Consider the following 21,207-nt stretch of genomic DNA (forward strand, 5'->3'; position numbering starts at 1 on the left):
GCAGCCAGCCTTGCTGTACTGAGAAAAGATGATGGGTGTGCATGAGAGAGTAGGACCAAACTGGCAATGGTTTATGCTGACTCTCTACACATCCATCTACTACAATCTGTAGCTAATCAATCTAAAGTTAGAGGCAAAAAGTATGGAGAATACTATAAAGTTAAACAGTTACTGCTCTTTGTATGTGCATGTAGTGCCTGTCATAACTCAGCTTTCCTGTCGCTCATATCAAAGTTGTGGATTTTACCCCCTTAATTATCCCTCCCACTGCCAAAACTTCAGTCGTATGTGCAAAAACATAACTAAAGAAAATTAATACACAAAACCACTAAGACCAATTAGTCCTCTATTTCTATTAGTTTTACATGGCATCAGTAGAGCCTTACTTTGGTCATTGATGGTTTTAATAGTGTTTATCCGAATGTACAAAGTGCATGCTTATAGCTTTAAGGAAAAACCTTCCTTTTAAGTCAGACTGCCATTGTCTTTGTAAACTTCTTCATATTTTCGCCGTTGATTCAGTGAAGGATCATTGCTGTGAAACTTCTATTCATTTGGATGCTAAGGATGCCCTCCTCTCACCCCACAAGCATCAAGCCTCATTTTCATCTAAATAAGAATCGATCTCTCCTGCTGTGCACCATCCTCCTTTACTCACAACTCTCACGGTCACAACCCCACTTGTCTTCCCTTTGCTTGATCCTGCTCTCTCGTGACTTCCTTACATACAATCACAAGTAAAAATCTCTATACCCTATACTGCAGATCCTGCAGTGAAATTCATGTACTATTATTTGCTATGCGGTGATGTGGCTTTCTTTTCGCTTTACTCCCTAAGTGAAAATTAAGTATCATTTATAAATGAAGATGGGCCAAGAGATATGAGTGATATGAACAAAGCTTTGACTGACTGGTACAATGTCAAAGCTTCGTTCTGCATCAGTGACCCAGCCAAATGCAAGAGATGGGGGTGAGTCACTGTGGGGGAGGGGCCTGCTCCAGAATGGTCAGGGGACACTGATAAGTGAAATGGATGCAGCACCAAAAAAAAAAAAAAAAAAAAAAAAGAAGAGTAAATGTGACCGTGGATCAGTATGTAAAATCAGTCATATTCTATGTAGTTAAACTTTTATTATACGTTTCTTTGGTTAAACTCAGTGCCAATGGAAAATGTTACTTTTCTTCACAGGGCTAATGACAGAGGGAAGACATGTCTGACAGAAGAGCTCTACATTTTGTGATTCTTAAAGAGATTTAAAGCAGTAAAATAAACAAACATAGTCTCCTACAATGACTACAAACTTAGATGTTAAAGTTTTAATTGATAAAAGACACAACATTCAGATAATCCTAGACAGCATTTCCCTATGACAGGTAAGCATTTGACTGATGCAATAAACTTTTCAATGGAAATCAATACAACTTTTTTCATTTCAAAGATATGCAGGTGAAGATACACTTAATGAATGCCGTTATAAACACAAACACACAATACCACCACTCTGGTCGTTCATGGAGCTTGTCACAATTTTGAACGGCTACACAGTGCCACCTTCTGATAAAAACATGAATTACTTAGCATTACCACAGCTGTTGCAGAGGAAGACAATTTTATATGTAGCAGACACAATAACAGCTAAATATGTTAAAAACTAAGAGAAAAAAGAAGCAAGGACTGTTTATGTGCAAATCATACAACATTAAAATCAGTAGAAAATGTACATGTGAGCCATGTTTGAAAGTCATAGAGATCCACGGTTCAATAGACTGCTTGTGCTTGCCTCCTGTGAGGGTACCTATGTAGTTGTAGCAGATAAAGGTGCTGTCATAAGGTTCTTGACAACATCAGCTGAAAGATCCTGGAATCCTGCCTCGGCAGCTGTTCAAAAAGGAACGTGATCAAATTTTAAATAACCACATTTTTGTTGACAGCAAAAAGACTGTTCCATAAAAAAGACTAGTGGAACATTTACCTAACCGACCGCTGGTCTCTTTCACAAACACTTGGGACTGCTCTTTGATGGATAGAAGCTTTCTGACCATCTTGCACTGAGTTTCCATCTGCACACAAAAAGCATAAACTGATTAACAATAAACATTACAAGTTCGAAGATCAATTTTTAATGCTATATATTCTTGACAGCATGCCAACAGCAATGACAATAACAACTTAAAAAAAAATCCATACTTATGATCAGGGGTGAACTTAAAACACATAATTGTTCTGGCACATATCATTCCACTACATTTAACTGGTGCACAAAACATCTGGCATAAACTTTTTTATCCTAAAAGAGCCTTACCTAAGCAAAACCAGAAATAATTAAATATTTTGTTTGGGGAAAAAAAACTGTTTTGACTTTGGCAGAAAAGTGTTTTCTCATCTGACTCAAAGATGAGGCTCTTCTTTCTCCTTTCTGGAGAGAGCATTTAAGCTGCCAATAAATCAGCAGCATCTGTTTTGTGCTTTATTGCTCTCAAAGCCAAGAAAAGATTTTCACCCCTTGCCAGCCTTAGTATTTTAACATACACATCAAACAGATGCAATATAACAGCCATAAAAAAACAAAAAACACTGGTTTTAGCTCAATTACAAAGGTAACTCTATCAGTAATTTTTTTCTGTTAACAATAAGATTTTCAACATACAATCATTGCTACAGCGTGGAACATGGGCTTTTGTCGATGAAGGAGACCATGGTAGTCAGGTTTACTCGTTATGAAATGGTACTGTGAAGACTTGGCAATAGATGTAGAGTCTAACACCACACCCTTTTCTTTACCCTGCTCCACTTTCCTGCAAAGAGTAAAAAACATGTTGACACAAAATTGAAAAGACAATGGCCATACACAAACACAATGTTTCTCAATGACAGTAACTGTGTTCACCATTCAAGCTCTTGTGCTTTCTTCTGGTGTTTGTTCAGCAGTGCCTCCCAAGATTCACTTTCTGCCTCGAGCCTGAAACATGACACAAACCAGTAAAAAAAAATTGGCTGCATCTGGCACCAATTTACTTTTTTTGGTGTGCTATAAATGCCTAAAGCAACATGCCTCTTGATAGCTTTTTCCATAGCTACTTGACGTGCAGGATCACTGAAATCAACAGACATGAATACAGATTAAGTAATGGGATTACATAAAAACAATGGCAGTATTATATAATGGTAATATATTGCCAACAAAATGAATGAAATAAAAAAACTTGATTACCTCACTGTACTCGGAGGGAATCGATTATCATGCGACTCACTACATAGATTTTTGGCCAGAGAGTCACACTCTTTCCATATATGCTCAACTAAAACAAAGAAGACCCAGAACACGCATAGAAGAACAACTTAAACCGAATACTTTTTCATGTTGCACTATGTTCAAAAAGGTGAAAAGTTCAAGTGCGTACCTTGTTTGTGAAAACACTCAATTGAGGCATTTGGCACTGACTGCAGTGAATTTTGAGTTCTTTCTATTGCCAGCTAAACAAAGAGCAGAGATGATGTAATTAAGAATTCAATGATTTTTTCACTCATACACTTCTGAAAATTTCTAGAACATTTCAAGACAGGCTTTACAACTTGCCCATTCACATTTTTAACTTATAGCAGAAGACACTGCATGTCTGAATGGAGGATCTTAGGAGGCAGGACACGATGTAAACATGACATTGTAATGGCAGATGAAGTAACAGTGTCTTAAGGTATAATCTCAGTATTTGCTGGACTTACAAACAAAAGAGTATGGAACGTGCACAACATGTTGGAAAAAAGAATAAACCTGTTGCATAATGTAGACATCATCACCTCAAAGTGAAAAGTACTTTCACATGTGGTCTTAAACAAAATTCTGATGACTGTATCTTTTAAGCACTTAACATTAATGAAGAAAGTTAATGTTAAGAGTTAAAGTGAGTTACTTTGTTTTTAAATAGATTTTATAACAATGCAAGTCACTAGCTATTAATCAAAATTTAATTTAAGCATATAATGTGCTCTCAAGAATATGCTCATTTATTTGTTGATCAGCTGATTCAACTTTTAGAGCATCATGCTTAGAGGATTTCACTTATGTGAGAGCTGACGTCATGAGAAGTCCACCAGTGACATGAAAGAAATACTGTTTTGACTCTTTTGTCACATTTCAGTGACAACCCTGCAACACTCACCTTAAATGAGGCTTCAATCAATTTCTCAAATCTCTCTTGCTGAGGCAAGGATGGATTTATGCTCCTGCACAGAACTATGATAAAAAATTGACATATATTTAAAGAATTGAAACAGCAGTTATTCACAGATTAGAAGAGAAACTATCTCAAACATCTAACCTTTGTAGGGGTTCTGGAGGGCAGGAAGAGAGCGTCGGGTTATAGTGGCTCTTCTCCAGGATTTCCTCCGTGCTATAGGGCTGACAGTGGAGATGGAGGGTTCCTCTGTATTCTCCGTCTGCATTTCTTGTTGATCTGTCTCCGGCTGTCCTTTCCCAGTATCTGATGCTGATAAGGTGGGTGATGGGAATTCGGTACGGGGAGACTTGTGAGGGGGGGTTGTGGCAGCGGGTCTTGTGGAAGAACATCTTTTCGAGGTCCGGTTCCCTGAGTTTACCTTGGTTATAAAAATTAAAACAAGAACAAGTTAGCTGTGGCATTACAGCTGGGTTAGCCTGTGAATGATAAATATTTCGATATCAACCTCACTCACGATGTCAGTCTCAGTAGCGATACCTCTGAAATTGAGAAAAAAAACGTGTTTTTAAGGTTTATCGAAATGTCAAACATTACTAGAATAACGTTAATACATTCGTCAAAATGCACAAGTTAAGCCATGAAGTTACTCAACGTCACTGGGAGTCAATACAACCAACTTCTGTCGACGCTTAAATAATGTGGGAAACACTCAATTTAGTGATAGCCGGGCTGAACAAAAACAAACTACACAGTCACGATTCAGTGGCAACTCTCAATTATAAGAGGGTTGAAGGTACGATATAGATTAAATACAAACCCATCTTTTTCAGCTTCCAAATGTTTTTCCGCCATTTTTGTTTGAAATGCCTTAATTACAGTGCGCGCCCAACAAGCGCCACCCCCATTAGTCCGCTTACTGCATCATGGGAAATGTAGTACTGTAATGCAATGACTTCAATCGGGTTCCAGATTCACCGTCTGGTCCGAATGGAGGTCCATCTAAATCCACCTACCGTCTAAATGCAAAACATCTATCTGTCTAGGAAGGTCGGTAGGTTAGTGTTGATCTGTGCCTGCCACAAATGAATAACTTTGGGCTTGACAAGCACTTTTTTTAAAATCGCAGTGTGTTCTCTTTGAGGCTGTGAATTTAGTCATGAACTGTAGAAGCCCATTTCCGCCAAAAAACAAAAGGAAAAAAGTTAAAGTAGGGCAATTCTTGAAAAAAAAAACAACCAAAAAACCTAAATCATGATTATGAGCAAAACAGTCGAAATTCTAAGATAAAAAGTCATTATGAGACTTAAAGCCATGAGATAAAATGTCAAAATTATAATAAAAATTAATAATTATGAGAGAAAAGATCATAATTATGAGATAAAAAGTCATAATTATGAGAAAAAAAGTTATGACTTTTCATCTCATAATTTGGACTTTTTATCTTACAATTAATAATTCAGAATTCTTTAATTATTTCGTTTTAGTCACCTCACGTCAACATTTTTCTTTTTAAGTGGCGAAAATGGTGTCCCTTTAGGGACTATAGCCTCCATATATAACCCAAGTAAAAATCTGAATCAGAAGGGTTTATATTATTCAATTTAAAATGTGGTTTGGAGACTTTTGAAAGTTATTGTTGCAGGAAGATCATAGCCCCATCAATAAAACACTTTGTTTGCAAGGGACAGTTTAAGTTTTCTTCTGTGCCCATTGCCCCCTTTTATTTCTATGTGAGGTCTTCGTATTGTAGACTGCAACAGGGTTTTATTCTTCTATATGATAAATGTCTATGTCTTCAAGCTGTTTCATTGGACTCAGCACTCCAGGAAATGTGTCGGGCAAAGGTTTTGATCATGCTTGTTTGCACTGCACATTTAGCTAATTTGCATGACATCCCAAGTTGTTAATAATAATAATGGGACTAGTGCTAGGTTGAAATTGTAACAGGTCTTCTGTCTTTAAAAGCTGCCACATTATTGTCAAGATCTATGAAATATCATATAAAAGTTATAACGCAATCAGCAAATTTAATATTTTCAGATCACTGATTTCATAGTAAATAAACACAAAGTTAGCAGGCTTCCATGCTTATCACAGATTAATTGACACCATGTGAGATGATGTTTGTTTTGGCCGGTGGCATGTGTCCCATATGGTTACACTAGATGAACTTCTTTCTTTGTACAACTGCACACTAGTTACACTTACCTTTTTCTTTTAGGAACATCATAGGTCATTATCACATGACCAGGGCATTAAGAAGATCTTTTCCATGTGCATACATTTGAACTTGGAAAAACACACCATACCCTTAACAATTTATATCTGTAAGTCTTTATAAGTCTGTTAGAGTTTTTTTTTTTCCACTTTTTACAAAACAATGGTGAGGAATCAAAAAACATCAAAACACTTTTGCAATTCTCTTAGAGAATGCCTTCTTTGTGTGCCTGTATGTTTCACTCTGGTTGGCACACAGTCCCACACTCCAGTCAATACTGTTGTCTTCATGGCTGTGTGTATCAATGGAGAAAGACAGATGAAGAGAAAAAGAGAGAGATGTAGAAATGTAGATGGATGAAGAGAGACAGAGAGAGATGCAGAAAGCAATTAAGGTTTGAAGAAAGATAAAGATAAAATAAAAAAGTAGAATCACAGATGGTTAAGGAGGGTTAGAGTGGGATGAAGGAAGGGATACACAGAGTGCACAGCACTGCACATCACGACTGTCTCAGCTGTCCTGTGTGTGCCACAACAGCATTAATTCTCTTTCTCCTGCAAAGTCTTGTCTCCCTTTACAGTTTGTTTGGTAAGGGCAGTGGTTGTTGTTGGCACTGAGTTCAAGAAGGCAGCCTGAGAGTTCCTTTCCCCAGCAGGAACTGCAGGACACGGTCCACCAGAAGAGCAGCAACAAAGTCCACGACCAGAACCTGGGCAATGATTAGCTTGAACTGCAAGGAAATAAAAAGGTCTCAGGTCACCACATGGGATTTATAATTCTCACAAAATTATTAGAACTAAACAGCTCATGGCAAAAATAAAAAATATCACTTCACCTCTGTTGGAATATCTACGAGAGCAAACTGCTCATTGAATTCTGGTGAGGAACCAGTAAGAAGTCCTACGATGGCTAAACCTGACAGAGCAATGCTCCATAGTAATGGTCGATTCTCGCTGAGAGACTCCATGAAGGGGTGACCCTTGTGAACAAAGTAAGAAATGCTGTGAGTTTATTATAACACAGGGGAGAAATAAAAAGTATAAATGCTATTTAAATCAGTACCTTGTAGTTAATGGCAAAGGTAGCCATCTGCATTGCCATAGACATAATATAGACAGTGCTGTTGATTAGACTGGGCTCAAACTCTTTATATAGATCCACAAATATTTCTTCTCTGAGGAAAAGAAAGTGGAAATGCAGGGTTATTCTCTTATTTTGTTTAGATTTAACCCATACAAGTTTCTTAAAAGTTCTTTTTCCTTCAGTCTTGCTGTAACTTACCTGGGCGGACTTCTGCTTTGTGCTTCTCTGTAAAGGTACACCAGACTACAGAAGTGAACAGCAAACTGCAGCAGCACAGTCAACACCGTATAAAGATTGAAGATATTTGGTAAGGGCCGCTCTCGAGACAAAGATTTCAGTGGCTGTGGAAGAATGAGGAAATGGGTATTACATTTAGTTTCTTCTGAAAAAGCACCAGCATTGTTTTTTGCAGAAATATAATAAACATAGTAGGGCAATGATAAATTTAAAAAAAGTATAGTTTGTATTATTTAAAATCAATTTTCACCTTTGATCTCGAGATGAAAAGGAAGCATCCTGCCAAGAGTAGGCCCTGCAAAGTTGCCTGGAAATCACTAAACTTGACCCCCTCGAGGTAGAGTACAGACTGGCTGTAAGCGAGCACCAGGGCATTGAGAGCGAGGATCTTGAACATTTGGAGCGTTGTCACCAGAGTACAACGGCCTTGCTTTATTACATGGCAGACTGGGGAAGAAGGCATTTTGTCAGAATTGGGGCCATCTCTGTATAAGCTGAAACCTTTAAAACTGTATAAAGAGCAAAATCCTAAATTACTCACTGCACTGTATAGAGGAGAGTTTGGAGGTGAATGGGGCAGCAATGGAGGCATCACCAAGCTTCACTACTTGTACCTGATCCTCTTCAAGCTCCCGTAATACTTGACTGATCCTCTCCTGTTACAGAAAAGAGCCTAACAGTCAACCCAGAGCACTAAAACTCTATTACATCAACAAAGGACATTTTTATTCTCCCTTTACTTGTTATAGATGTTTAGCTTTATCATTTTTTGTGACTGCAGGGGGCTTAAAGGGACTTCATGTAGTTGAGTGAACATGTACAAGTATCAGCTGCTGTCACAAAAGAAGACAAATGAGCGCTAACGCTATTATTTAACAATCCCTTATGATACAAGAAGGCCATTCCCAAAGACACACACCTTTTGTGCTGCAAGTTGCTCTTCTCTCTGGGCCATAACCCTCTGCCTAGCTGCCCGTGAACTCAGTTTACCTCCAGAACTGACAGGTGGTAAAGGTCTGGATTCTGACGTAGGCACGTCCTTTTCTCTCCCTCGTTTCTTCTTTTCAGGCATACGCTCAGGAGCGTTGGCTAACAAAGCAACACCTGAAGAAAACAACCATAACTTGACATTGCCTAGGTAACATACTTCTGCATTATTATTATTTTTGTTTGTTGTCATAAATATTACCTATGTGAGCATGTTTAAGAGCTCCAACATCATTTGTGCCATCACCACACATTAATGTCACATAACCTAGCCCCTTGAGACTTGTGATGACAGATTCCTGAGAACAGAACAGATGACAATCTTTATGGCCGTTTACTTACAAAACAGCCTCATTAGCGACAACCAATAATGTACATTATCGTCAGTAGTGTTAAATGTTGAACAGTGGACATTTAATTACAAAGTTACACTTTGTATACGGCTGTCAATCTGGGACGTACCTTCTGTTTGGGACTGACGCGGGCAAACACTTTTATGTGAGGTAAGAGTTTGCTGAGAAGTTGGGGATCACAGCTCAGTCTTGATAAACCTTCCCCTGTTACACACAAGTCAAACTGATGCACGAATGAAGAAACACTTGGAGGGGGCAGTGGAACACAAACACTGCCGTCAATAGACTCCCATTGCCACCCACCTGAAAAGACATCAGAGGTTTAGCCAAAAATTACAATACAACAAAAAACCTTTACAATCCATAATTTTCTCTACGTTGGTTTACTTAAAAGATCAAAGCTTTTCTGTGTAGTAATTACTTGTCTTACCCTGATTGAGGCTTGGCTGCAATATAAGTGTGTGCTCTTTCTGGATGAAGTGGAGCTCTCTTGCTACATGGCATGCTGTAAGAGGGTTGTCCCCTGTGATCATCACCACCTGAAAGCAGAGGGACAGAAATGATCTATAATTATATTAACTATAACTATGCTGTGTGGCTGTATGGGAATAATCATGTGTTGAAAAATAATTTACATGATGTGATGCTTCCTGGATTTCTCTGATGACTGCTTTGCTGTCACTTTTAAGAGGGCAGGATACAACCATGAATCCGGCAAAATGTAAATCACACTCAAGAGTATCACGACTCATCTCTCGGACCTATGAGACCAAAAAGATTTCAGCTCTAATTCCTAAATAAATCTATTTTCATCAGGCAACAGACAAGATCATCTCTGAGAGTACTGAGTGAAATAAAAAAATAACCTGTTGGTGACTAAGGTGTCCGATCTCTTTGTAACCCAAGGCCAACACTCTAGCCCCTTCCCTTGACATTTCTTTATGGACTTCATCATAAGTCGCTGGAAATTCTGAAAACTACATAAAAAAAAAAATAAAAAAAAACACATTTAGTGTATGCTTGATCACATGAGATTGTTTACACATAAAGTGCGGTGTCCATACGTACCATTCCTCTGAGTGTCTCTGGAGCTCCCTTCACAGTTGAGATGTAGCAGAGTTCAGTCGAGCCAAGTTTCTCATAGGAAGCCAGGACAGACATCCTCTTCAGAGCACTGGCAAAGTGGAAACGCTGGTGGATCTTTAATCCCTGGGTTTTGATGCCTCGTGCGAACACCTTTTCATCTTTACAAAGAGGCCAAAGAGAAAGAGGCATACATTTGATCATTATATCATCACAATCAAAGTAAAACACATTCATCATATTATACATTCAAGCTAAACACAACTACAAAGGCTTGATGAAACTTAAAAGACTGCTTAAAGTCAGATGCAAAAGCAAGCTTGAAGGACAGCCCAACATAACATTAAGCATATACGGTATATGTTCTCTCCTGCTGTTGCCCTGCACTGTGTACAGTTGCCTGTACCTTTAGTAAGGGTCCAATCAGCAGCAGTCAGCATAGCCTTCTCTAGAGGATCTCCAACAAGCTGTCCATCATCCAAAGTCACCAGTGAGTGGCAGGTGGCAACCACTCGATGCGTCTCAACTGGGATCTCAGATACTGGCATCACCGCCTTTCCTTCTCTGTTACACATGCAATAATAAGTTCATTTGCTCTATGAAGTTCATATTCATATACATGTTAACTAACTAAAAAAGTAACAGTTTGCATGGTGTTTGTGCCTTCAAAACTGACTGGATTCAATTAGAATAGTGGGCAAGGTTTACCTGAGCCCTGCAACTCCTCTTACTACCAGGCTGTCACTGGTCAGTGTCCCTGTTTTGTCAAAACAGCAAACCTCAACTTTGCCTGCAAATGGTATCCTGAAGGGCTCTGTGCAGAACACATCTAAGAAGAGGTAGAAAAGGGAGACTGTAATTAGAAAATGATATTACAAGCTTTGCTGATTAAGTGAATTTGTATAGGTGTCTAAGTATACACTGGCATGCATACAGGTTAGGAGCTTAAAGGGACATACAAAGTTTAGCAAGGGCAATTAGAGATGTGTTAACTGCCAGAGAAAGCTCTATAGGGAGTTCTGGTGGCACCACTGAGGTGAGGATCAATGTGCACTCCAAAAACAGCTTGTAGCGGTTCCTGCTGGCATCTTTGGTTCCTGAGGGAGCAACACAATGTGCAACAAAGTATTTAGGTATCTAGTAGATGAAGCATGTGCCTTTAGAACCAGCTATTATCTTCCAAAGAAAAAACATTAATTACTTGATTCTTACCTTCAACCCACACATAAACAGCAGCAGCAATGGCAAACACAAGGAGGAACAGGATGAAGATGAAAGTCTCCAAGTTGTTTGCCGTCACTCGCTTCACACCAAAGAGGATTGTCCGCAACAATTTACCCTGGAGACAGTTTTTAATACACAGTCAGTACTCAAAATGTTGTATACAGACATGCAGTCAAAATTAAAACAAAAAGCATGCCAAAACACAGGTGTACCATATGTTTGTAATTCAAATATATTTAGCAACTTCCTCACCTGAGAGGTGTAGAATCCTGTTCTCAGAACATACGCCACACAGCCATTGTCTACAGCTGAAAATAAAGGAAAAGAAACATGAGCAGACACCTTGTTTTAGTGCTGAAGCTCGGTGTTAGATGCACTACTGAATACACACATTTAACACTAACTTATATGTCACTGGTAATAGATTATTGAAAATAGAGGAATTACGTTTGAGTCCAGCACTGGCCTTTAAAGGAGGGCTGTGTTGGACCACTTTTGTCCCCCCAGAGATTATATGGAGCCTTGAGTCTGTCTGAAGGTCCAGAATTCGCTCTGGGTCCAAGTCCTCAACTGGCTCCTGTACACCACAAAATTAAAAGCAGTAAGTGTCATACAAAGGAGCAATTCCATTTCATTTAGTATAAGAGAGGAGCACACCCCAAGCCTAAGCCTCTAGTATTTGCTCATTATTTTAGTCGGTCTCTTACCTTCATCTGAGGCACAGACTCTCCAGTAAGCATGGCCTCATCTACTATGCAACGGCCCCGAAGTAGCAGCACATCACAGGGAACCAAGTTGTCTTGGGGTGAACGTCCTGCAAAGCAGAAAATGCAAAAATTTCAACACTTCCCACCAGAATTGAGAAAAAGTCTGTAAGAAATCATAAATAATGTTGCTAGGACATTTACCTATTGAGACAATGTCACCAGGGACCAGCTCGTCACTTGAAATTGGCCTCCATTTCCTGTTACGATATACCTTGCACAAAACATGTAAAATAACCTTTAGATGCTTTTAATTCATGGACATACAGTCTCAAATGAATTTTGAAGAGCAGGACAATGTCTATATAGGCTAGCTTTTAATCTAAAAAATGCTGAGTGTTCAATTGATTGAACTTACCTGGATCATGTAAGGCTTGTTTCCCATGCGGCGAATTTCAGACATGTTCCTCATCTGCTGCTGCACCAACGAGGCCTCAAACGCCACCAGCATGAAAAGTGTGAAAACACTGTAGTACCAGTACTCATCCAGACACCACAGCCCCACACAGAACACCTAATATATTCATAACAGAAAATACATAGCTTCATATTGGCACAGGGACTGTCATTTCAAAACCATCCAATAATCAAAAATGTATTAAAACTAAAACCACAAAACAAATCAAACAATGATGAAACATTTAAATTAACACCTCGGACACACAGCAGACCTGTGCAGGAGCTGCATCACTTGGCTGCCCACACACTCAGCTGTGCAGTCTTGACCAAGCATTACACATACCTGGAAAACAAAAAATGGAGCTGTGGCCCTCTCTTTGAAAAGCTCCAGGAAATCTGGCACCACCATCTCAGCACGATTGGTGCCATAGCGCTTTTCTGCAGCCCTGAGTTCAGCCTCCTCCTGATACCCACGCCAAGACTGAAAGTAGCCCATAGGGTTGTTTATGGGAAAAGCAATTGGAAAGAAGTGTTTCTTCTCTTTGTGGTCAAATATGTAGCGGATCTTTTGAAACTCAAAAGACAGAATGACCTCCCCATTCTCATCCTGTTTGTCAAAACAAGAGACAAAGAAAGAAAATAAATTATACCCTTCATTGTAAAATATTGGGTTTTGTTAATGAAAATAATGAGTAACAGGGTTTAGTGGTAAAATCATATAATGTAAACTTTGCAGACAGTGCAGTTAGATCTTGGATTTTTTCTACCAATAAAACTTTAAGTGATTGTACACTGACCTGGTCCCTTTGCAGTGCCACCAGCTCAGCAAAACCATTGTTGGGAGTGGGAATGACTTTTGCCAACATAGCCTTGTTTGGGTCCGGTTCCTGAGTAAAGAAAAAAGGTGACAAATTCACACAGGTTATTTTGGTATGTTGCCTGTTGCCTTTGGAAAGAGACACACTTAAATACTGTAAGATACTGATATCATATTGATGTACTGTTATCAATATGAAGTTCAGGCACAGTCTTGATTTTGAAAATTTCCTCTGGTGCATCGTCATGCCAGACAGACTGTTGTATTTCAAAAGGATCTAGACCTCATGATACAACCATTTGTTAAAAAACAAAACAAAAAAACTTTAAACACTTCATTCCTTTGCATCCATTCTAAACAGTATTGTTCTTTTGTTGTCTTTTTGTTATAGTTGTCTTGATGTTCTCTTATGTTTTAATGTCTGATTGTGCAATACTTCAGTCAATTTTGAAACGTATGTTGAAAATACTTTTTGCTAAGACTAGTTTGTCATCAGCACAGATTCTTACAATTTCATCCTGTAAAATTATCTTAAATACTAGTAGGAAATAACAGTTTCACTTTCACTTTATAGACCCTAGTGAAGAAATTCAACCAGACACAAGAAAGTGACCGTGGGTACAAGCCAGCCCTGCCACAGTGCCTTTGTGCAACTCAATTAATTACTGAGCTCACCTGTAACCTCTGTGTGCAAGTTATGGAAAATGTAGTGTTAATTAAAGATTACTGTATTATGGTAGTATTCCTGTTTACCTTGGAACAAGTAAGCCAACAGTGCGCGTGCACGGACCAATAGCCGGACAGCGCTGTGAGGACGTGCGCGATCCCGATAGCGGCTAGCGCCAGGAGGCCTGCCTCCGGATACTCGAAGGCACCGTACACTCCTAACCATATGTACAGCCAGCCTGGGTATAGAACAGCTAGAAACGGTAGGACAGTGCCGTGTAGCAGCCGGGGCCGTCGCCTGTACAGCGTCACCGAGCTCACCAGCTCATCGCCGGTAACGCTGTCATGCTGGTTGTGGTTCACAGAAGGGGCCATTTGCAGCTCACCCGGTCCCAGCGTCCCGTCCGTTGCCTTCCTCTCCGCTTTCTCGGTCTCGTTCATTGTACTTAGCTTATTCCTCTGGTCCCCTCTATCATCCACCACGGCCCCGTCGTGCTATAAACGGTAGAAATGGGGTTTTATATCCAGAGCTGTGCTCAGTCCAGCCTCAGGAGCTCTTTTACTGAATCGCTAGATCTCTGACCGTTGCTTCCGCATACGTAAACACGCAAAGACACGTAATGTCCTCGCCATAGACTGTAGTTCCTCGCTGAACAGTACGGTTGAAACCACAGCTGAAACGGAAACGACGGCTTGAAATACACTAAGCTGTCAGTTGTGAAATTTGTGTCGTCAGCTGTATCATGTTTGTACAAATGAAAAATTATCGTACAATTGTGTCTGTATTTACCATTTAATGCTTGAAATACACGTTAAGAATACGTCCCCTTTAATAAATCCATCGTCACCGTAGATGGCAGAAGACCGACACTTACCTAAACCAATGAAATCAGAGAAGAGTTTTACAATATTGTTTATCTCATCCAATCAGACAGTAATGGGCGGGTGCGGTGTCGTTACCCCACAGCCATGGTTCCTCACATGGATTCAGTAGCACTGTAACCTTGGTGGACCGATTTCTTCGTTAAGACACCTATAAAAGAGGACCATGTAAGTGATTGAGATCAAGCGTTTTATCCAACTACTTTTTCTCTCGTTAGAGGAGTAGACATATGCTGTAAATGAACCACCACTACTTTAGAAATTGGGATGCACCTAGCTGCCTCGTATGCTTAATTACCTGGTTCACGTTTTGTATGGAGATGGTGAGTTGTATGCCACTGTATATTCATTGACAGTTGTTATCATTTTCAGGCAGGCTGCTATGAATATCACGGCAAAGTATTGCCACAGAGAAATGGAGGCATATGGTTCTTGTGTGGCATCCAACCCATCGACATGGCAAGAAAAGTGTCATGAACTGAAGATAAAGGTTTCACAGTGCACATCATCACAGTAAGGGAACTTTTTTCATTCTTTTATACCTTCATTTTGCAAACAGTTAATTGTAACGTATGCAATTTGTACAGCCCAGTGATACAGAAAATCAGACAGGACTGTTCCAAACAATTTGTGGAGTTTGAGCACTGTCTGAGAGAAAACCAGGACAATCCTACCTCCTGCTCACCGCATGTGGCTCGATTTCTGGGCTGTGCAGAAACAGTGGACCTCAGTGGGTTGGGTAAGTTTTTGGTGGGGTTGGCCAAATACAACTTAAGATCACAAATAATCAAAATGTGCATAGAATTTGATTCAAACAGAATGGTCAGATTAGTAATCCTCCTAAGGTGTCTGTAAAGAAACAGGAATGTGTATTTTTACAGTACACTAGATGGTTTCTACCTGCATGTACTGTAGTTCAGTAATGCAAAATAAAGCTTTCTCCTGGGCATCTCTTTAATGTAGGAATGAGCCAGATTGTATAAATGTACCATAGTTACTTCACCTTATTAGGTGAGAGTTTTAAGCAGAACCAGCAGATCCACCTCAGCTGAATCCTATTACGATTCACTCAGGTAATCACACAACAAACCCGTTTGTTTTTTTTTTTTTTTTGTTTTTTTTTTTTAAACTGATTTTAGTTTGAAAGTATTAGCCTTATTCCTATCTACTGTAGCTACAAATGTGGGTGAAACTTCTGGTACAGTATTGATAATGGCAAAAACACAGTTCTTCCAGTGACTTTATAAAGTGACTTAGCCAATGGTGATTGTTTTGGAAGGACAAAACAACAGACAAAACTGAATATGTGCCTCTAACAACAGTGTTTTAAACAAGCTGCTCACTGCCTGAATACATCAGAGATGAGATTCTTGTAATGGTTTGATCTAAGTTCTTAATACTGAATTTAAGATTTATTGGACTGAAGAGTTAACCTAGCGAATCATAGATATCAATGTAATTCTTACACTAATACAGGGTGTACACAGGGTCCTAAAAAGCAGTACAAATCAATACATCGATTTAGCCAAAATTAAGGCTTTTAAAAAGTATTAAAAACTGAAATGCAAGACTATAAGGTCTTAATTTGGTTGTTTTTTTTATTTGTATTGTGATCTAAAGAGGTTATAGGCTTTAAAACGGTTTAAATCAGCATTGAGTATTATAATTATTCTTGAATTGTTTTTTTTCTTCAAACCTAAGTGTATACTGCCACTACTACTACTACTACTGCTACTACTAATACTACTACTACTACTACTACTACTTTTTAGCTTGAATTGCAGTGCAAAACTTGTAAACAAGTACATCTAGATTGTGGTATAACTACTTTTAGGCTGCTTAAGTAAAAAAAAAAAAAAATCAATTCAGCTACCTCATTAACCTTGCAAAGCAGATGGATATGCCCGTTTCCTTGTTTTTCACTGGCGAATCCATCTTGCAAAGCTCCCATCTGAACCGCTTGGGCCCGGTTAGAAAGTGACAGGACCAATCAACGACAAGGGGCAGTACTTTCAGGTGTAGCAGAGTCGAGACGTAAACAAGCAGCAGCAAGAGCTGGTGCAGTTATGGAGGAAGAGATTAGCGTGGATGCTGCTAAAGCGCTAGTTTTATCAGAACTTGACGACATTTTGATTGGCCCGTGGAGATGTGACAGAAAGAATGTTTACCCAATCATAATCCGAGTTTTTTTCAAATCCTCTGCCTTTTCTCAAACATTTCCTATTGAAGCTTTCCCAGATGAATGTGTGAAACAAATCCATCTGGCATGTCAGGTTACTACCTCATGGTATCAGGTGTTTTTAATAGTCCAACCTCAAAATTCAGCAAGACAGCCTAGTTTACATACTAATAGGAAATACTGCACGTATTTTTTTCCTTATTTTCATACTTCTGACTTGCTATCGGCACAAACATGTAAGTGTGCTGTTAAGTAATTGGTTAGACAGTGACGATGCAAAAGTCTTCAATTGTATAAATAGGGCCAGGAAGCTCTGACTGGGCTTTACTTTTTTCTGTGTAAAGGTTTTTTTTTTTTTTTTTTTTAATCAGCAAATTGAAAATGTAGCTGCATCAAAAATGAGACAAAACAAACTCATGCATGTAAATGTGTTATTCAGTGAATTTCTTAACATTGTTTTATGAAACTCAGGATTTTAAGAATTTAAAGAAATGTTGCAACTCCTTTAACTAAACATTGTTGTCCTTATCACTATGCAAATACTGATATGGAGCTGCTAATAATAATAATAATAAAAAAAAATCCTAAATTCCAGTGGAAGGTGGATAAATAATAATATTGTCCAGTCTGGGCTGTAAGAGATGACATTTACATATTTAATTACAAATTGCTCTCATTATCAGGATTAGCATCTTGTGTTACTATGCAAAGTCCCATTAAGACAGAAAGGACTCGGCCACAATTCATGTAAAGTATCATGGGGCCTCAGAGTGAGATGGGTAAACTGAACAAAGAAGTGTCAAATTTTTGTCTTGTTCCCTACAGAACTCGCTTTCTGTCAGTTGTATTTTACAGTACTGTTAACACTCAAAAGGGCACACAAGGCTTGTTTTACTGATATGATTTAAAATACTTTTTGCATACAATGTACATGTAATTAAAACTTAGTTTTTCATTACTGAATGGCTATATTTATAAAGAACGCATCTATAATTTATGGTAGAGTCAAACCTTTTCTTGTTTTGTGTGTGTTTTTAAAAATATACTCTTTCACAGTAAGAGTAAGAGCTAAATTGTAGTACAGGAGAGACTTTGTGACCTTTACAATTGTTAAAAAAAAGAATGTATTATTGATATCAGTTAAAATTTGAACACCGCTTATCAGAAAAATCCAATATCATGCATTTCTACTTCAATGTCTGACTCAAAATGCCTGGCTGAAATAAATCTTACCTGCAGTCAGATGATCACTGTTCATATCCTAGTTTAAGCACAGATGCAGATGCTTTTACAACGGAGATGAATAGACAGACAAAAATATTAATACTAAATATAAATCATTTTGAATTCTTAAATAATTGAATGGTAAGGGCTTTTGGATATCTTTGCCGAGTGCTTATCCTTTCTGTAGGGCATAGGTATCTTGTTTTTACTTCAAATGTATTTCATAAGTAATTATAGGTTACAAAATAGTCTTGGCTTAGTTATGCTAGACATTTACCATGTTGCCTGGTGGACTTACTTAATCGTTGATGGTCTATGACAAACGTTTAACACAGTGGCTCCCAACCTAGGGTCCAGGCACCCCTGGGGGTCAAAGATTTCAGGGGAGCGCTGGGCCAATGTTGTCAAAATTAGATGTACATATATTAAAAAAAAAAAACATGATTAGAAAATTAATGTGCAACTGTATATTAGGACCACCCTAGAAGATGAAATAATAAAGATGACCCATTGTTTTTTGGGCAAAAAAGTGGACATTTTGAGGGGGAATTAGAAATTTTTGAGATTATAAAGTCTATGTTAACAAGAAAATGAACTCAGAATTTCAGAGTTTAAAAAGTTGTAGATTTACAGGATAAAACTAAAAATATCAGAGTTTAAAAGTCTTACATTTGACAAAATCTAAAAAATGTGAAGTTTTTAAAATCATTAACTTGCAAAATTGTAAAGTGAAACATTTAAAAGAAACCAAACAGAAAACAGTGGCCGAAATTTTGATTTTTCCACTCTTTAATCTAAAAAATGTTAAGTTTTGGTTGATGAACACTTCCGACTTTTAAAGTTATACTTTTTCTTGAAAGGCAATTATTTTTTAAAATTGAGAATTTTTTTTGTCAATGAAAACAACTCAAATTGATGTGTACTTTTCCAAGTGGGTCCTGGGGGTGCTTAGCTTTTCTTAGATGTGAGGTGGGGGGACCCTTAGAAACAAGGTTGGGAACTACTGGTATAACAGATTAAAAGATTGTAAGAAAAGCCTTGAATTATTACCTCAAAAGAAAGGGGCTGACATTGAATCATATTTTGGAGGCATAACTTGGTCAACAATAACTCAAACCCAACGATTTCTTTGTGTTTTCTTGCAGATACAAATCCGGTTCCTCAGCCATCATAGCATTTAGACATCATATGTCATCTGCAAATCTCTCGTTTCCACATCAGCACTGATGATCTGGTTTCACATGTTCTGGTCTTGTTTTTACATTTCAGTTTAACTTTAGTTTTTGTTTACTTCTGTGTAAAATAATGTGACTATTTTTCTTTCTGTAACAAAGATGTAGGGAACTAATGCAACAGCACTGTGGCTGTTTGTTTAGAGAGGAGTATGTGATCACTGAGCATAATGTTACAGTTGCTCACATGTAAAAATATGTTTTTCTACTGATTATTACTCAACAGTCTCATTAAAATTGAAATCAAACTAGCTTACTCAGTTTGGTCATCATGTTGTTATTTCTCTTCCCCCCTCCTAAGTCCTTTCCCTTCAAACCTTGCTGTCTCCAGTTCTGAGTCAGAGTCAAGCATTAAATTTGAATGTACTGCTCCCACACAGACTCTCCTGAGTGGTCAGTGACTTTGAAATGGGGGTTCTGGGAAGAAAAGCTCACTGCACTTCTAATCAGCAACACTACAGAGAGAGACAGAGGGAGGATGATGAGTTATGAGCCCTGTGACCACTAAGCAGAACAGCCCTTTTCTGGTTCAGTTATTAAAGCTTTGATAGAGGTAATGGAAGGGAAATGATTTCTTTCTTTAAGTGAAATATCTTTGGTGTTAACCTGCCAAGATTGCGATTTTTTTTTTTTTTTTGTAATTTAAAATATTTTGAACAATAAGGACAGTGCACTCCAAAGATGAAACCGCAGGTTGTATTGAAGATACAGCAACATTACATTTAAAGCACATCACCTAGCAGTCACTGAACAAAAACATAAGATAGGAACTTGCCTAAAACCTCACAAATAAGTTACATTCACAAAAATATTACTGTAAAAATACCATGAGTCAGGAATTAGAGTTAAACACAATGCCATGAAAGAATTCCACAAGCTGTAGCTGATAAAATGGCACCTAAATAAAACAAGTATCACCCTATTCCCATTTTATTCTGCACCACATTGTAAGTGTCCTCCTGCTGCATCCAACCTCAGTTTAGAGGCTATTCTTTTAGATCTACCTTCTGACACATAAATATCATGCTACAGTTTAAATATTTGTAGATTATCACAGAAAAACGTACAAAATATCTACCTAACATCATATTTAAGATGCTTGATAAGGAAATTATTACAGACAGTGACTACAATTAATTGCAACACAGTCATACATGTAGATTTTTGAGTACATTGTCATGTCCTAACTTTCGGGCACTAAATTCTCATTGGTCATCTTTACTCACTGCTTCTTATTTATTTAACTATAAAAAAGAAGGAAGGCTCATGTAATATTAAATTATACAACCCTGTTTCCACTTAAGGCGTTTAAAATGACCCTGTATTCACTAATGCTAAAAAAAGGTTTTGGTCCACATTATACATGTCATGCATTAATAAAAACAAACAATGAAGTCTGAAATAATTAATTTAAAAAAGGAAAAAGTCTCTCTTAGTTCTATAGGAGTCATTGGGCAAGTTAAGTTGTAATCCTATCCAGCACAATATCCTGAGATAGCCCAGGTTACATAAACACACACACTAACCTGAGAGCAAAAACATACTCCAATACATATACGTAATTGTATACGCTGCAGTCCTCCACACACAATAACTAAATACTGTGTAAAAAAAAAAAATAAAAACAAAAAAAAAAAAAGGATTTCAGTGATTTAGGTCTGACCCTCAACTACCATAAGT

General features: G+C 38.1%; 3 protein-coding genes across 4 annotated transcripts; 1 reads left to right on the top strand and 2 right to left on the bottom strand.

The window, feature by feature from the left end:
• Positions 1 to 1,302: 1,302 nt before the first annotated feature.
• On the bottom strand, positions 1,303 to 5,077 carry LOC121503438 (kinetochore-associated protein DSN1 homolog). 2 transcript variants are annotated; one of them, XM_041777854.1, is made up of 11 exons: positions 4,997 to 5,077; positions 4,694 to 4,718; positions 4,321 to 4,597; positions 4,162 to 4,235; positions 3,403 to 3,475; positions 3,213 to 3,300; positions 3,054 to 3,095; positions 2,889 to 2,960; positions 2,649 to 2,796; positions 1,974 to 2,061; positions 1,303 to 1,879 (listed from the first exon to the last, which is right to left on the bottom strand). In XM_041777854.1, the coding sequence occupies exons 1-11, from the start codon at positions 5,029 to 5,031 to the stop codon at positions 1,797 to 1,799; spliced, it is 1,005 nt and encodes a 334-aa protein (XP_041633788.1). In that variant the 5' UTR covers positions 5,032 to 5,077; the 3' UTR covers positions 1,303 to 1,796. The 2 variants fall into 2 exon arrangements, with proteins under 2 accessions (XP_041633788.1, XP_041633787.1); XM_041777853.1 differs by having other exon boundaries at positions 4,685 to 4,718; positions 4,997 to 5,070.
• Positions 5,078 to 6,512: 1,435 nt separating this feature from the next.
• On the bottom strand, positions 6,513 to 14,876 carry atp13a1 (ATPase 13A1). The gene is made up of 25 exons (XM_041778256.1): positions 14,098 to 14,876; positions 13,325 to 13,414; positions 12,871 to 13,134; positions 12,487 to 12,642; positions 12,273 to 12,342; positions 12,072 to 12,178; positions 11,812 to 11,941; positions 11,617 to 11,672; positions 11,353 to 11,479; positions 11,100 to 11,237; positions 10,849 to 10,969; positions 10,547 to 10,704; positions 10,126 to 10,301; positions 9,924 to 10,034; positions 9,693 to 9,818; positions 9,488 to 9,596; positions 9,167 to 9,360; positions 8,907 to 9,003; positions 8,637 to 8,821; positions 8,259 to 8,373; positions 7,968 to 8,164; positions 7,679 to 7,821; positions 7,460 to 7,571; positions 7,233 to 7,376; positions 6,513 to 7,127 (listed from the first exon to the last, which is right to left on the bottom strand). Exons 1-25 carry the CDS (start codon positions 14,449 to 14,451, stop codon positions 7,017 to 7,019), a joined length of 3,591 nt encoding a protein of 1,196 aa, XP_041634190.1. The 5' UTR covers positions 14,452 to 14,876; the 3' UTR covers positions 6,513 to 7,016.
• A 65-nt stretch (positions 14,877 to 14,941) lies between these two features.
• LOC121503719 (coiled-coil-helix-coiled-coil-helix domain-containing protein 5) lies at positions 14,942 to 19,783 on the top strand. The gene is made up of 4 exons (XM_041778257.1): positions 14,942 to 15,060; positions 15,265 to 15,405; positions 15,480 to 15,631; positions 19,441 to 19,783. Coding segments are annotated over exons 1-4 (324 nt in total). The 5' UTR covers positions 14,942 to 15,058; the 3' UTR covers positions 19,470 to 19,783.
• Positions 19,784 to 21,207: the final 1,424 nt, after the last annotated feature.

This window comes from Cheilinus undulatus, linkage group 21 (genome assembly GCF_018320785.1).
Source record: "Cheilinus undulatus linkage group 21, ASM1832078v1, whole genome shotgun sequence".
NCBI classification, from domain to species: Eukaryota; Metazoa; Chordata; class Actinopteri; order Labriformes; family Labridae; genus Cheilinus; species Cheilinus undulatus.

Bases quoted from the DNA above. Each gene is read 5' to 3' on its own strand.
- LOC121503438 (XM_041777853.1), bottom strand. From the start codon at position 5,031: ATGGCGGAAAAACATTTGGAAGCTGAAAAAGATGG. The intron at 4,236-4,320 runs GTTAGATGTTTG...TTTTTATCATAG, and splicing joins CCTCCAGAACCCCTACAAAG to TTCTGTGCAGGAGCATAAAT. The intron at 1,880-1,973 runs GTAAATGTTCCA...CTTTTTGAACAG, and splicing joins AGAGACCAGCGGTCGGTTAG to CTGCCGAGGCAGGATTCCAG.
- atp13a1 (XM_041778256.1), bottom strand. From the start codon at position 14,451: ATGAACGAGACCGAGAAAGCGGAGAGGAAGGCAACGGACGGGACGCTG. The intron at 13,135-13,324 runs GTCAGTGTACAA...TTTGACAAACAG, and splicing joins TGGCACTGCAAAGGGACCAG to GATGAGAATGGGGAGGTCAT. The intron at 7,572-7,678 runs GTAAGTTACAGC...TCTTTTCCTCAG, and splicing joins CAAAGCAGAAGTCCGCCCAG to AGAAGAAATATTTGTGGATC.
- LOC121503719 (XM_041778257.1), top strand. The intron at 15,406-15,479 runs GTAAGGGAACTT...CAATTTGTACAG, and splicing joins TCACAGTGCACATCATCACA to CCCAGTGATACAGAAAATCA. The intron at 15,632-19,440 runs GTAAGTTTTTGG...GTTTTCTTGCAG, and splicing joins AGTGGACCTCAGTGGGTTGG to ATACAAATCCGGTTCCTCAG.